Genomic DNA, 13,650 nt, shown 5'->3' on the forward strand with positions numbered 1-13,650 from the left:
TTAACTTGTCCAGCGTCTCATAATGTGTGCCAAATCTACAGGTTGCTGCAATGAGTTGTTTATTCAGAATAATTCATGATGGTTATTAAGACTTCACAGGGCAGATTCAGACTTGACTGTCCTGGCCACAGGCATAACATAGTATGTTTTCCATAATTTATACCAGGAAGATTTAGGAAGAGCATCAATGAGAGCTGTGTGTCTTCCCATTCCTTCCTCTCAATCATAGTAACTGTTGATTGAAAGTAAGAGTTGTTGCTCCAGGTTTAGGAACAACACAAAGCTGGAAGAGACTCTTCACAGGGCAGATTCAGACTTGACTATTCTGGCCATAGGCATTACATGGTATCTTTTCCACAATTTATACTAACAGGATTTAGGAAGAGCATCAAAGAGAACTGTGTGTCTTCCCATTCCTCCCCTTCAATCATAGTAACTGAGAAAAATACATTTCATGAGATTAATTGACACTTTAATTGACACTTTGAGACGGTGGTGTAGCCTTGAAATTGAGATTCACAATATTGAACTTTGTAAAAACAAAAAAAGTGACCTTTCCGCTAACAAAACATATATCATCCTTGACCATAAGTCAACCGTCTAAAGTACTGTCTCTACTCTGTAGGCCTACTTATAAACCAAACTAACTACTGCAACTATCACAGAGTTTAGCTATGCAGTCCTGTTTCTGTACAGAGGGCTGCGCTGGTTTAGAGTACCAACTGTGGATGGCAGTTTCTAAAGACACAAGCCAGACGGGAATTAGATCTCTCTGCAATTAACCTCGAGATAGTGTTTATTGTTCCAAACACATACGGCTGGTATGAGGAATTTGAGACAAAGGTCTTGGATCCATTTTCACTGCAGGAGTGTGTGTTTTTCGATGCCTTTGTTTTGTGATTGGAGACATCACATCACACTCTCCATGGTGCCAGTCTGGTCTGGTTCCCATAGTCTGTTGCCAAACTTCTTGTCACAAAACTCTTATCAAACACACACCGTACACATTTACCAAAGCCAATCAAGTTTGTATTTTATTTTATCAATAGCGTGTATTTTAAATACAATACAAATAGGATATGACATTAAAAACACACTTTTCATTCACAGCCACCACTGACTACAGTCACACGTTTTGTACAATACAGTATATGCATGGGCTTTATATTTCAGTCTTTTGTCTTCCTTCTCATGTCAGGGCGTTTCTTCCCAGTTACGTCATCGTCATCTCGGAGAGCTGCAGGGTCACTTGCAATAAATATCAATGTCAGATAATTGAAAATTATTTCATTTTATGGAATGAATATTTTTTTTCTCATTTGAACAGCCACACATAATGAATCTGAGGCAATGTCAATAATGTCCATGATTCAGACCATGACCTGCAGTATCTAGACGACTGCATCGTTGTGTGCTTCATTGTATGTTCCCTGGTCTGACGATGGAGAGCCTCGCAGCCTATCAGGAGAATTCATTAAATAAACATTCCCCTATTCTAGCCTCCATCTACCGGCTCTACATTGCAAACACACCGCCTCGTTTCCACCATACAGTTACAGTACATTGACCCTAGAGTTTGGCACCAGTGCTGGTAACACCGGTGCTGGTAACACCGGTACTGGTAACACCGGTGCTGGTAACGCCAGCTTTGTCAGTTCCACTCCCCTGACCTCATGTGGTTGGGTATGCACTGGCAGACGTAGTGGCTGTAGTAGAAGCCTGTTGGACAGCTGTTGTGTGGCTTTCTGCAGGGCAGCCGGTAACAGCTTGGTGTAGGGGAAGAGAAACAGACAGAACTGTTGGTTTTACGCAATGTAATGTAGTTTCAATATAACTGTGGGCTGCGTGCATGACCCTGCGTGTGTAGGCTACTTATGCGTGTGCGTGTAATCTGGGACCAATCCCCATAGCCTTAATGATTCTTTCCAGTGTTAAAAAAAAATCTCTTGCTGGAGAGGGGAATTCTGTGCTTACTGGAAAATCTTGTTTCTCCATTCCAAAGAAATGTGTCAGGTGCCTTGCCTCAGCTTCATGTTAAGGGATGGAAGCAGGATATGAATTCTCACGCTAGAGTTGTACTTCTTATGTAATTCTTGTTACTATCGGGAAGTGTTTATAATATTTCTGTAGTTATGGTTACGTTTAACAGATGTGTAGAACTGTGAACTACGTTCCACTGAAATGTGTATTGCTCATTATACCCATTCAGTATTTAACATTATACCATACAGTATTTGACATTATAATAGCATACAGAGTATTTAACATGATAACATTCAGTATTTAAGATTATAACGGGGATGGTTCGAGCCCTCACTGCTGATTGGCTGAAAGACGTGGTATATCAGACCATGTGGGTATGACAAAAAAAAATACTTTTTGCTGTTCTAATTACATTGGTAACCAGTTTATAATAGCGTTGCGTCGTGCCTAAGAACAGCCCTTAGCCGTGGTATATTGGCGATATACCACACCACCGCAGGTCTTATTGCTTAATTATACCATACAGTATTTAACATCATACCATTCAGTATTTAAAGCTGCAATATGTAACTTTCTGGGCAACCTGACCAAATTTACAAAGAAATGTGAGTTATAGATCTGTAATTCTTATTGAAAGCAAGTCTAAGAAGCAGTAGATCTGTTCTATGTGCTCTATTTCTATGCATCCCATTATTAAGTTGAGTTTTTGTGTCTTTTACTTTCGGTTTTGTACACCAGCTTCAAATAGCTGAAAATACTATATTTTTGTTTTTTCAAAATACACTGTCCTTGGTTGCAACACTCACTACGAGTTCCAAACTGCCTCTGGAAGCAATATCAGCACAAGAACTGTCCGTCGGGAGCTTCATGAAATGGGTTTCCATGGCCGAGCAGCTGCAGACAAGCCTAAGATCACCATGTGCAATGCTAAGTGTTGGCTGGAATGGTGTAAAGCTCGCCGGCATTGGACTCTGGAGCAGTGGAAGCGCATTCTCTGGAGTGATGAATCACGCTGCACCATCTGGCAGATGCCAGGAGAACGCTCTCTGCCCGAATGCATAGTGTCAACTGTAAAGTTTGGTGGAAGAGGAATAATGGTCTGTGGCTGTTTTTCATGGTTCAGGCTAGGCCCCTTAATTCCAGTGAAGGGATATCTTAACGCTACAGCATAAAAGGACATTCTTGACGATTCTGTGCTTCCAACTTTGTGACAACAGTTTGGGGAAGACCCTTTCCTGTTTCAGCATTACAATGCAATGTGAACGAGGTGAGGTCCATACAGAAATTATTTGTTTAGATCGGTGTGGAAGAACTTGACTGGCCTGCACAGAGCCCTGACCTCAACACCATCGAACACCTTTGGAATGAATTAGAATGCCAACCTCGAGCCAGGCCTAATCACTCAACATCAGAGCCCTGACCTCACTAATTCTCCTGTGGCTGAATGGAAGTCCCCGCAGCAATGTTCCTACATCTAGTGGAAAGCCTTCCCAGAAGAGTGGAGGCTGTTATGGCTGCAATGTTCCAACATCTAGTGGAAAGTCTTCCCAGAAAAGTGGAGGCTGTAATAGCAGCAAACTAACCCCATATTAATGCCCATGATTTTGGAATGAGATATTCGACGAGCAGGTGTCCATATACTATTAGTCCAGGTCGCAATTGTAAATGAGAACTTGTTCTCAACTAGCCTACCTGGTTAAATAAAGGTGAAATAAAATAAAAAAATAAAACAGCGGTTTAGATGTTGTGTTTTGCTCTTTTCAAATAAAAATAACTGTACCTATAACAGTAATAGCTTTTTGTTCCCACGCTGTCCGATCCAACTTAGGTCACTGTGACAGCATCATAGTTCTGGGAATAGTACTCGGGGGGGGGGGGGTTCTATAAAGGTCTATGGGGACATCCTGCATCATATGAAATGTATTCTGTGTTAGATTCTATTTCTTACCTGCAGTTGTGTGCGTTGAACCTCTTGCCCTCTAGCAGGCAGGTCTGAGGGCTATCCCTGCACTGGCACAGGCACGTCTCTGGGTTGAGAGGCTGGCTACGGGGGCACTCTGCCCGGCACACACAGCCACACAGCTCTGGGTCCCAGCGTTGGTTGGGAGGGCAGGTCCCCGGGGCGGGCTGGTCCTCACAGAGACACTCACAGGACACCTGGTCTAGACGCCAGCCCAGCCCACAGCTGGCCTCTGTCAGACCGTTCTCACACACACACTCACAGCTGTCCTCGTCCAGGATTTTGTTGGGGCCACACAGCGCCAGCAAGGCCGACTCCAGGGGTTCTGCACCAGATGGTGGAGAGGAGAGATGCTATTGAGTGTCCCTTATTGACAGACGTCATGTGGTTTAGTACATGTCACTTCAATGTATATCGTCCTAATTTGCCAACTCTCTGACCTATGAGGTATCTCTGGGTGTTGGCGAACAGAAACGACTGTACTGGGGTTGTATGGGTATGGAGTTAGTTTAACTTACCCAGCTCTCTCTCGGAGAAGAAGCTTGTGTCCATGGGAACACACAGGCAGCTGGTGGGGTCCCAGACCAGTCCTGTACTGCAGGGAACATCTGGCGGAGAACACCTGCAGAGGCAAGCAGGGACACACAGGCCAGGATCAGATCAGAGGTCTTTTCTTGGCTTAGGGGGACTGCTTGGCTACTCTCACAAAGCATTCCTGTGAAGGGGCTGGACACCATGGGCGGCATGTGGCTCCTCCCTGTGAGAGGGAACTGAATCTGGCTCTCCTCCCTGCTGGCCTTGGCCTGGCAGACAGCCTACACACAGCAGTCGAGAGCAGTTAGGCTGGACACAGGGAGAGGAGAGTAGGGGGAAACATGGCCTCTTCCACATGGCTTCAGTTCAAAGGCAAATGCACACTCAAAGCACTTTTGACCAAATATCTGATGATCTAGCTCATTCCCTTGCATCGTCACACCCTTGTTGTTGTCCACATCTGATAGGATCAGATGGAATGTTTCAGTATCCTTGTCTAAAGTCAGACAGCTATATTGTTACATTGTACCTTCTCACATTTTTTTTTCATTTTTTTTCATTTAGCAGACGCTCTTATCCAGAGCAACTTACAGGAGCATAGAGAGTTAAGTGCCTTGCTCAAGGGCATATGGACAGAATTTTCACCTAGTTTGCTTGGGGATTCGAACCAGCGACCTTTTGGTTACTGGCCCAAAGCACTTAGCCGCTAGGCTACCTACCTAAAAGATGTTGTTCAACATGAACCAAACGGTATTGCTATTGAAAACGCTATTGCTATTGAAAACGGTATTGCTATTGAAAACGCTATTGCTATTGAAAACGGTATTGCTATTGAAAACGGTATTGCTTAATAATAATTGTGTGTGTGTGTGTCCACATTGTATCTCGATCGGCAGGGGCAGATGTTGCGTCTTGAAGGTGACTACTCCCCACTACTCACTCACACGGTGAGGTGGGCTGCAGCAGCCCTCCTGATGACGGAGTGCTGGGGCCTCTTGGACAGACACTCACAGGATGTGTGGTTGACGAACGCCACCATCACCACAGAGTGTTCACGGTGAGTCATCTCCAGCAGCTGAGTCCACAGGAGAAACAACACTGTGTCAATGACTGGCGTTCAGATTTGGGCTCTACCTTATATCCTTTCTTACTGTATACTATGAAACGACAACTCACATATGTTGAAACATGTTAATAGACTGTCCTTACTAATGTTATTACAGTTTAAGAGCAACTTTACTTGAGTGTCAGCATTGTTGAACATTTTGAATGATATCTAGTTTGTCCTCTGTTGCTCACCGTCTTGTTGCTGTAAGTATGGCTGGTGTTGGTGCAGTACAGACCCTCGTGGGTACAGCAGCCCCCACAGCGGTGCACAGACACACAGCGAGGCATGTAGAAGTGACGGGTGCTCTCTGGGTACTCTTTAGACACCTCCAGACACACCTCCCGAGGACTGCACATGGTACGCTGGATCTCCTCCAGAATAACTGGGGATGAATGGAGGAACATCAATAGACAGGTTATCAGGGATGAATGGAGGAACAGCAACAGACAGGTTATCAGGGATGAATGGAGGAACAGCAACAGACAGGTTATCAGGGATGAATGGAGGAACAGCAACAGACAGGTTATCAGGGATGAATGGAGGAACAGCAACAGACAGGTTATCAGGGATGAATGGAGGAACAGCAACAGACAGGTTATCAGGGATGAATGGAGGAACATTAACAGACAGATTATCAGGGATGAATGGAGGAACAGCAACAGAGGTTATCAGGGATATAAAGAATATCCTGAGTGATATGGAATACAATAGAACATCCGGAACATTCTGTTCTTGACCATCTTAAGTCACCCTGCTAATAATGCTGCTGCATTAGGATTAGGTTATGTTGCTTGGTTGGTTGCAACATCCAACGACATTGTACCCACACCTAGTTAGATTTTTGTAATGGTTAATTTCCTTTTGGAAAGCCCATTCCAATAATCACAGAGCCACACTGCCACAAACTAAGCCACATTATGAGAGATGTCATTTGATGAAGGATTGAATTCAACAAATCATTTCCTTTTTAGTGCAATCTCTGTTGTCAGATGACCACCATAATTATGTGCAATTTGTCTCGGTAACTAATTCAATATGGCCTCCTTCTGACTGGCACTGGTCGTGGTCAATTTTCCAGCATGAGTGGTTTCTTTAGAAACGCTTTAGTCACTAGGTCTGATTGATTTCTTTAGAAGAGTTCTAGTCACTGGATCTGATTGGTTTCTTTGAATTGTTTCTGGGGTCATTTCATAGAGGTTGGGGATGATCAATGAAAGGCAATGGAGCAAGTTCAACTGTTGTGTCATGTGCCATTTCTACCACTTTCTCTCAATAGCATCTGGAGGGAACTGAGGTCAGGTCAGGTCACCTCATGTCATTGTCGCTTACGTGGTAGTGGTCACCTCAGCTCTCCAGTAGGACCTACATCTTCTGGGATGAGCTCCTGTGATCAGGAAGCAGACACAGCTAGTCTATGCTGACAGCCTGAATCTCTGCTTTAAACTGGAGCACTCAGTCTCTAATGAGTGGGGAAGGGGGGGGGGGGAGTGAGGGGCCTCTTTAACTGTTAGGAAAATGAACAAAGTCCTTTCTTTCTCCTTTTAACAAAGACACCCATTTGTGGGTTTGGGGAAAGAGAAATGGGGTTATCACACAAAATTCTGCACCCTGTGGGATGGGAAGACAACTTTCTTTCTCTATCGGTGTAGGCTGTTATTAGGGCCAATTAACTGAAGAGCCTTACCGTCAAAGGTGCCGTCGTCAGACTTGTACAGTGCCCCCTCCCTGGGCTTGCCCCAGGCCCAGACGTCGTCTTCAGCATGGAGAGGAGTGGAGGTGCGCTGGGTTTTCCTACGTAGGCAATTCTGCACCAGACTGTACTCTGGGTACAACAGCTCCACCAGCTCGTCCACATTAGACACTGTGTCTAAATCACTGAGTCCCTCCCCAACCAGCGGGGCCTATCGACGAACAAAATGAACAGATTTATATATTTGATCTAACAAAATTCAATCAAAATCAATTCAGTTGATTATGCACTGCAATATACTATGTACACATTTATTGAGTGTCTCAACAGAGTTTATTGAGTATCTCAACAGAGTTTATTGAGTATCTCAACAGAGTTTATTGAGTGTCTCAACAGAGTTTATTGAGTGTCTCAACAGAGTTTATTGAGTGTCTCAACAGAGTTTGAGTGTCTCAACAGAGTTTATTGAGTGTCTCAACAGAGTTTATTACACCTAATACACTGCTCAAAAAAATAAAGGGAACACTAAAATAACACATCCTAGATCTGAATGAATGAAATATTCTTATTAAATACTTTTTTATTTGAATAGTTGAATGTGCTGACAACAAAATCACACAAAAATTATCAATGGAAATCAAATTGATCATCCCATGGAGGTCTGGATTTGGAGTCACACTCCAAATTAAAGTGGAAAACCACACTACAGGCTGATCCAACTTTGATGTAATGTCCTTAAAACAAGTCAAAATGAGGCTCAGTAGTGTGTGGCCTCCACGTGCCTGTATTACCTCCCTACAACGCCTGGGCATGCTCCTGATGAGGTGGCGGATGGTCTCCTGAGGGATCTCCTCCCAGACCTGGACTAAAGCATCCGCCAACTCCTGGACAGTCTGTGGTGCAACGTGGGGTTGGTGGATGGAGCGAGACATGATGTCCCAGATGTGCTCAATTGGATTCAGGTCTGGGGAACGGGCGGGCCAGTCCATAGCATCAATGCCTTCCTCTTGCAGGAACTGCTGACACACTCCAGCCACATGAGGTCTAGCATTGTCTTGCATTAGGAGGAACCCAGGGCCAACCGCACCAGCATATGGTCTCACAAGGGGTCTGAGGATCTCATCTCGGTACCTAATGGCAGTCAGGCTACCTCTGGTGAGCACATGGAAATGCCACCCCACACCATGACTGACCCACCGCCAAACCGGTGATGCTGGGGGATGTTGCAGGCAGCAAAACGTTCTCCATGGCGTCTCCAGACTGTCACGTCTGTCACATGCTCAGTGTGAACCTGCTTTCATCTGTGAAGAGCACAGGGCGCCAGTGGCGAATTTGCCAATCTTGGTGTTCTCTGGCAAATGCCAAACGTCCTGCACGGTGTTGGGCTGTAAGCACAACCCCCACCTGTGGACGTCGGGCCCTCATACCACCCTCATGGAGTCTGTTTCTGACCGTTTGAGCAGACACATGCACATTTGTGTTCTGCTATAGGTTATTTGGCAGGGCTCTGGCAGTGCCCTCCTACGGCCTCCTCCACGTCTCCTGATGTACTGGCCTGTCTCCTGGTAGCGCCTCCATGCTCTGGACACTACGCTGACAGACACAGCAAACCTTCTTGCCACAACTCGCATTGATGTACCATCCTGGATGAGCTGCACTACCTGAGACACTTGTGTGGGTTGTAGACTCCGTCTCATGCTACCACTAGAGTGAAAGCATCGCCAGCATTCAAAAGTGACCAAAACATCAGCCAGGAAGCATAGGAACTGAGAAGTGGTCTGTGGTCCCCACCTGCAGAACCACTCCTTTATTGGGGGTGTCTTGCTAATTGCCTATAATTTCCACCTGTTGTCGATTCCATTTGCACAACAGCATGTGACATTTATTGTCAATCAGTGTTGCTTCCTAAGTGGACAGTTTGATTTCACTGAAGTGTGATTGACAGCTTCATTTAATAGTACCCGCAAAACACCAGTCTCAACGTCAACAGTGATGCTAGTTTTCTAGGCAGAGTTGCAAAGAAAAAAGCCATATTTCAGACTGGCCAATAATAAGAAAATATTAAGATGAGCAAAAGAACACAGACACTGGACAGAGGAACTCTTCCTAGAAGGCCAGCATCCCGGAGTCGTCTCTTCACTGTTGACGTTGAGACTGGTGTTTTGCGTGTACTATTAAATGAAGCTGCCAGTTGAGGACTTGTGAGGCGTCGGTTTCTCAAACTAGACACTCTAATGCACTTGTCCCCTTGCTCAGTTGTGCCCCGGGGCCTCCCACTCCTCTTTCTATTCTGGTTAGGGCCAGTTTGCTCTGTTCTGTGAAGGGAGTAGTACACAGCATTGTATGAGATCTTCAGTTTCTTGGCAACTTGGCTTCAGATACTCACCTAGTCTAAAGAAGGCCAGTTTTATTGCTACTTTAAATCAGCACAACAGTTTTCAGCTGTGCTAACATAATTGCAAAAGGGTTTTCTAATGATCAATTAGCCTTTTAAAATTATTAACTTGGATTAGCTAACACAATGTGCCATTGGAACAACAGGAGTGATGGTGGCTGATAATGGGCCTCCAGCTACAATAGTCATTTACAACATTAACAATGTCTAGACTGTACTTCGGATCAATTTGATGTTATTTTAATGGGCAAAAAAAATAGCTTTTCTTTCAAAAACAAGGACATTTCTAAGTGACCCCAAACTTTTGAACGGTAGTATACACATGAGTTTGATTAGGAGAATACAATTTATTAAGTCAGAATCAGAAATGTCTATAACTAAGTTGTAATCCATCCCTAGGGCATCACTGTAACATTATCACTGTCTGCCTCAGAGATCAACACCCACCAAGCAGCCTGGGTGCTACCTTGTCATTCTGGAAACAAATGCTGTTGTTGTATCTATCCGAGTTGGTAAAGCTAGACTGGCACTTTGGCAGCGACACCATGGAAACTGAGCCAGTATGGGGAAACTAAGCAATGCAAGATCACATTTTTTCCAATGAGATTAGCCAAGTTCTTTCTTAGAGATAAGGAACAAGGTTATTATGTCTGTTATAATCAAAGTTCTGCGTATTCCGATGGATGCCTTGAGTTCACTATTGGTCAATATATGTATGTAAGTATTTATACAGTACATTAAAACATGTGGACACACCTACTCATTCCAGGGGTTTTCTTTATTGTTACTATTTTCTACATTGTAGAATAATAGTGAAGACATCAAAACTATAAAATAACACATATGGAATCATGTAGTAACCAAAAAAGTGTATATTTTATATTTGAGATTCTTCAAACAGCCACCCTTTGCCTTGATGACAGCTTTACACACTCTTGCACGCATTCTCATTCGCATTCAACCAACTTCATAAGGAATGCTTTTCCAACAGTCTTGAAGGAGTTCCCACATATGCTGAGCACTTGTTGGCTGCTTTTCCTTTTCCTTCCTTTGGTCAAACAGCCCTTACACAGCCTGGAGGTGTGTTTTGGGTCATTGTCTTGTTGGAAAATAAATGATAGTACCACTAAGCGCAAACCAGATGGGATGGTGTATCGCTGCAGAATGCTGTGGTAGCCATGCTGGTTAAGTGTGCCTTGAATTCTAAATAAATCACAGACATTGTCACCAGCAAAGCACCCTCACACCTCCTCCTCCATGCTTTACGGTGGGAAATACACATGCGGAGATCATCCCTTCACCCACACCGCGTCTCACCATGACACACAAGGCACTGCAACCTACATGATCTGACATAGTCTTCAGAGTGAATGTTTATCATCACACCCAACCTATTGTCAGTTTACCTCACTATTGTTATAACGTAGCCACAGCTCTGAATGGCTCTTGAGTGGAATGTAACCATCAAAAGTCACTTTGCTTGTGTTTCAAACAAATCCTCACTGGACTCTATTATCCAAATTGACAATCCCTCAATCCCTCTCTCCATTCAACCTTTTCAATGGTAGACATGTCTGTCTAAAGGTGTGGCCTACCACCCTCAACAGGGGAAATAGACATGCACATTAAGATTTATTCATTCATTCACCTTCAATGACACACAATGTAGCCACAGAGGAGGGGATTGTATTGCCAAATAAAGACACACCCACTGTAGTGAAACCAACAACTACGCCCTGAGTAACGAGTGTGGGAAACTGCCTGTCTTGTCTGTTTATTGAACGATAGAGATTGCTTTAGTCAACAAACTGATTGTTAACAAACAGATTTAGTCAACAAACTGATTGTTAACAAACAGATTTAGTCAACAAACGGATTTAGTCAACAAACTGATTGTTAACAAACAGATTTAGTCAACAAACGGATTTAGTCAACAAACAGATTTAGTCAACAAACTGAATTAGTCAACAAACTAATGTAGTCAACAAACTGATTGTTAACAAACAGATTTAGTCAACAAACGGATTTAGTCAACAAACAGATTTAGTCAACAAACTGATGTAGTCAACAAACTGAATTAGTCAACAAACTGAATTAGTCAACAAACTGATGTAGTCAACAAACTGAATTAGTCAACAAACTAATGTAGTCAACAAACTGAATTAGTCAACAAACTAATGTAGTCAACAACACTAGTCTAATACTTTCACAGGCCTATTTCTGAACTGAAATCAGAGTTCTGTGCATTATAAAGGTTCAACCATGCAGAAAAAGCATTTATCTGGGGAATTGTTATCTGTCCCGTTACTGTACAATATGACACATAATCCTAGAGCAGAAACCTGTTGTTAGTTACTCACCTTGGTTTCCTCCTCGCCTGGGTAATACTCATCATAGTCATATCCATGAGTGAGATTTGTGACATTGAGAATCCATACGGCTAAAGATAACAACATCCACATAGTGTGTCGATGATGAAAGGGGGAGCAGGTGGAGGGGGAGATGATGAAGGATCAGCTAATGCACCACAGTTGAACTCTCATCCCACAGAGCACAAGGATTTCCTCTTTCCTTAGCCAGGAACTGACCTTGAGTGTGGATACGATGAGCCCCGTAGAGTGCCTTTCAAACACACCATTTCCCCCCCCCCAGGAAGGATTTTCTTTCACTTCATACAGCATGTATCATTGTGTTCTTTCCAAGTGTTTCCACAACCTCTGCCATCGAGTTTCCCTCGGAAGGCTTTGTATTTGGATCAGATTCTTTGTAGATTAGGTTAATCAGAAAAGAGGTGTAGAGGTTGAGAGGCCAGATCTCATTGACGTCCTGTAGGTCCAGATGTGGTGAGTGCAGTATGTCTCCTGTGAAGCTAGAGTACAGAGGAGGTGAGGGCAGACACGTGTGACAGCAGACAGGCTCCCTCAGCAGTGTACTCCCCTCTCTGTCTCTCTCTCTTTCTCTCGGTCTCTCTGTCTCTCTCTGTCTCTCTCTGTCTCTCTCTGTCTCTCTCTCTCTCTCTCTCTCTCTCTCTCTCTCTCTCTCTCTCTCTCTCTCTCTCTCTCTCTCCCACTCTCTCTATTTTGGGAGGAGCTGCCACCGCCTCTCCAGACTGGGAGTTAGTGTTTGTGTGTTCGTGCGTGTGTGGGTGTGTGCCTTGAGTACGCTTTTTAAGGTGCTATATTTTCCATATCTGTAATCTCTATATGTTTGAACACCCACTCTGTATATTTCCCTATAACATGCTGAGGCAATGTCGTCCTCTCTTAACACCTGGCCTCCTGCCTCTCAGGCGGGTCTACTGTACTGCTCTGTATAGATCACCTAGCCTCCTGCCTCTCAGGCTGGTCTACTGTACTGCTCTGTATAGATCACCTAGCCTCCTGCCTCTCAGGCTGGTCTACTGTATAGAGCACCTGGCCTCCTGCCTCTCAGGCCGGTCTACTGGACTGCTCTGTATAGATCACCTAGCCTCCTGCCTCTCAGGCTGGTCTACTGTATAGAGCACCTGGCCTCCTGCCTCTCAGGCCGGTCTACTGTACTGCTCTGTATAGACCACCTAGCCTCCTGCCTCTCAGGCTGGTCTAGTGTACTGCTCTGTATAGAGGGGAGAAGCAGAAGCCCTCATTCTGTGATTCAATGCTATAAAAAACAGCACATACTTAACTGCATGATGTCCCTATGGCTATAAGCTGTATGATCGTCTACTATCCTCCTCAACGCTCCCATCGCCAACAGGGCACAGTAAACTTGAGATATGTCTTGCCTGTCTTCGTAAATCACTGATGTTTCGACATCACCCTATTAGGTTTTACCCTTGATCTGTACCTTTCACCCTATTTCAGCATTTCCTTGGGTGTCAGTGTTGTCACAGTGATCTGTGGAGTGAATATTCCTACAACAACGTCTCTTTTGGATGATTGAGCTACAGAAATAGTTGAACAGTAATAGGGCTGTTTATGAGTTAGTATGCTGTATGAAAC

General features: G+C 44.2%; 1 protein-coding gene across 1 annotated transcript; it reads right to left on the bottom strand.

Moving 5' to 3' along the window:
• Positions 1–484: 484 nt before the first annotated feature.
• LOC110510188 (vascular endothelial growth factor C) lies at positions 485–12,658 on the bottom strand. Its single transcript, XM_036967496.1, has 7 exons — positions 12,031–12,658; positions 7,270–7,486; positions 5,777–5,967; positions 5,422–5,552; positions 4,462–4,565; positions 3,932–4,268; positions 485–1,766 (listed from the first exon to the last, which is right to left on the bottom strand). The coding sequence occupies exons 1-7, from the start codon at positions 12,130–12,132 to the stop codon at positions 1,652–1,654; spliced, it is 1,197 nt and encodes a 398-aa protein (XP_036823391.1). The 5' UTR covers positions 12,133–12,658; the 3' UTR covers positions 485–1,651.
• Positions 12,659–13,650: the final 992 nt, after the last annotated feature.

The sequence above is a fragment of the Oncorhynchus mykiss genome, chromosome Y (genome assembly GCF_013265735.2).
Source record: "Oncorhynchus mykiss isolate Arlee chromosome Y, USDA_OmykA_1.1, whole genome shotgun sequence".
In the NCBI taxonomy this organism is placed as follows: Eukaryota; Metazoa; Chordata; class Actinopteri; order Salmoniformes; family Salmonidae; genus Oncorhynchus; species Oncorhynchus mykiss.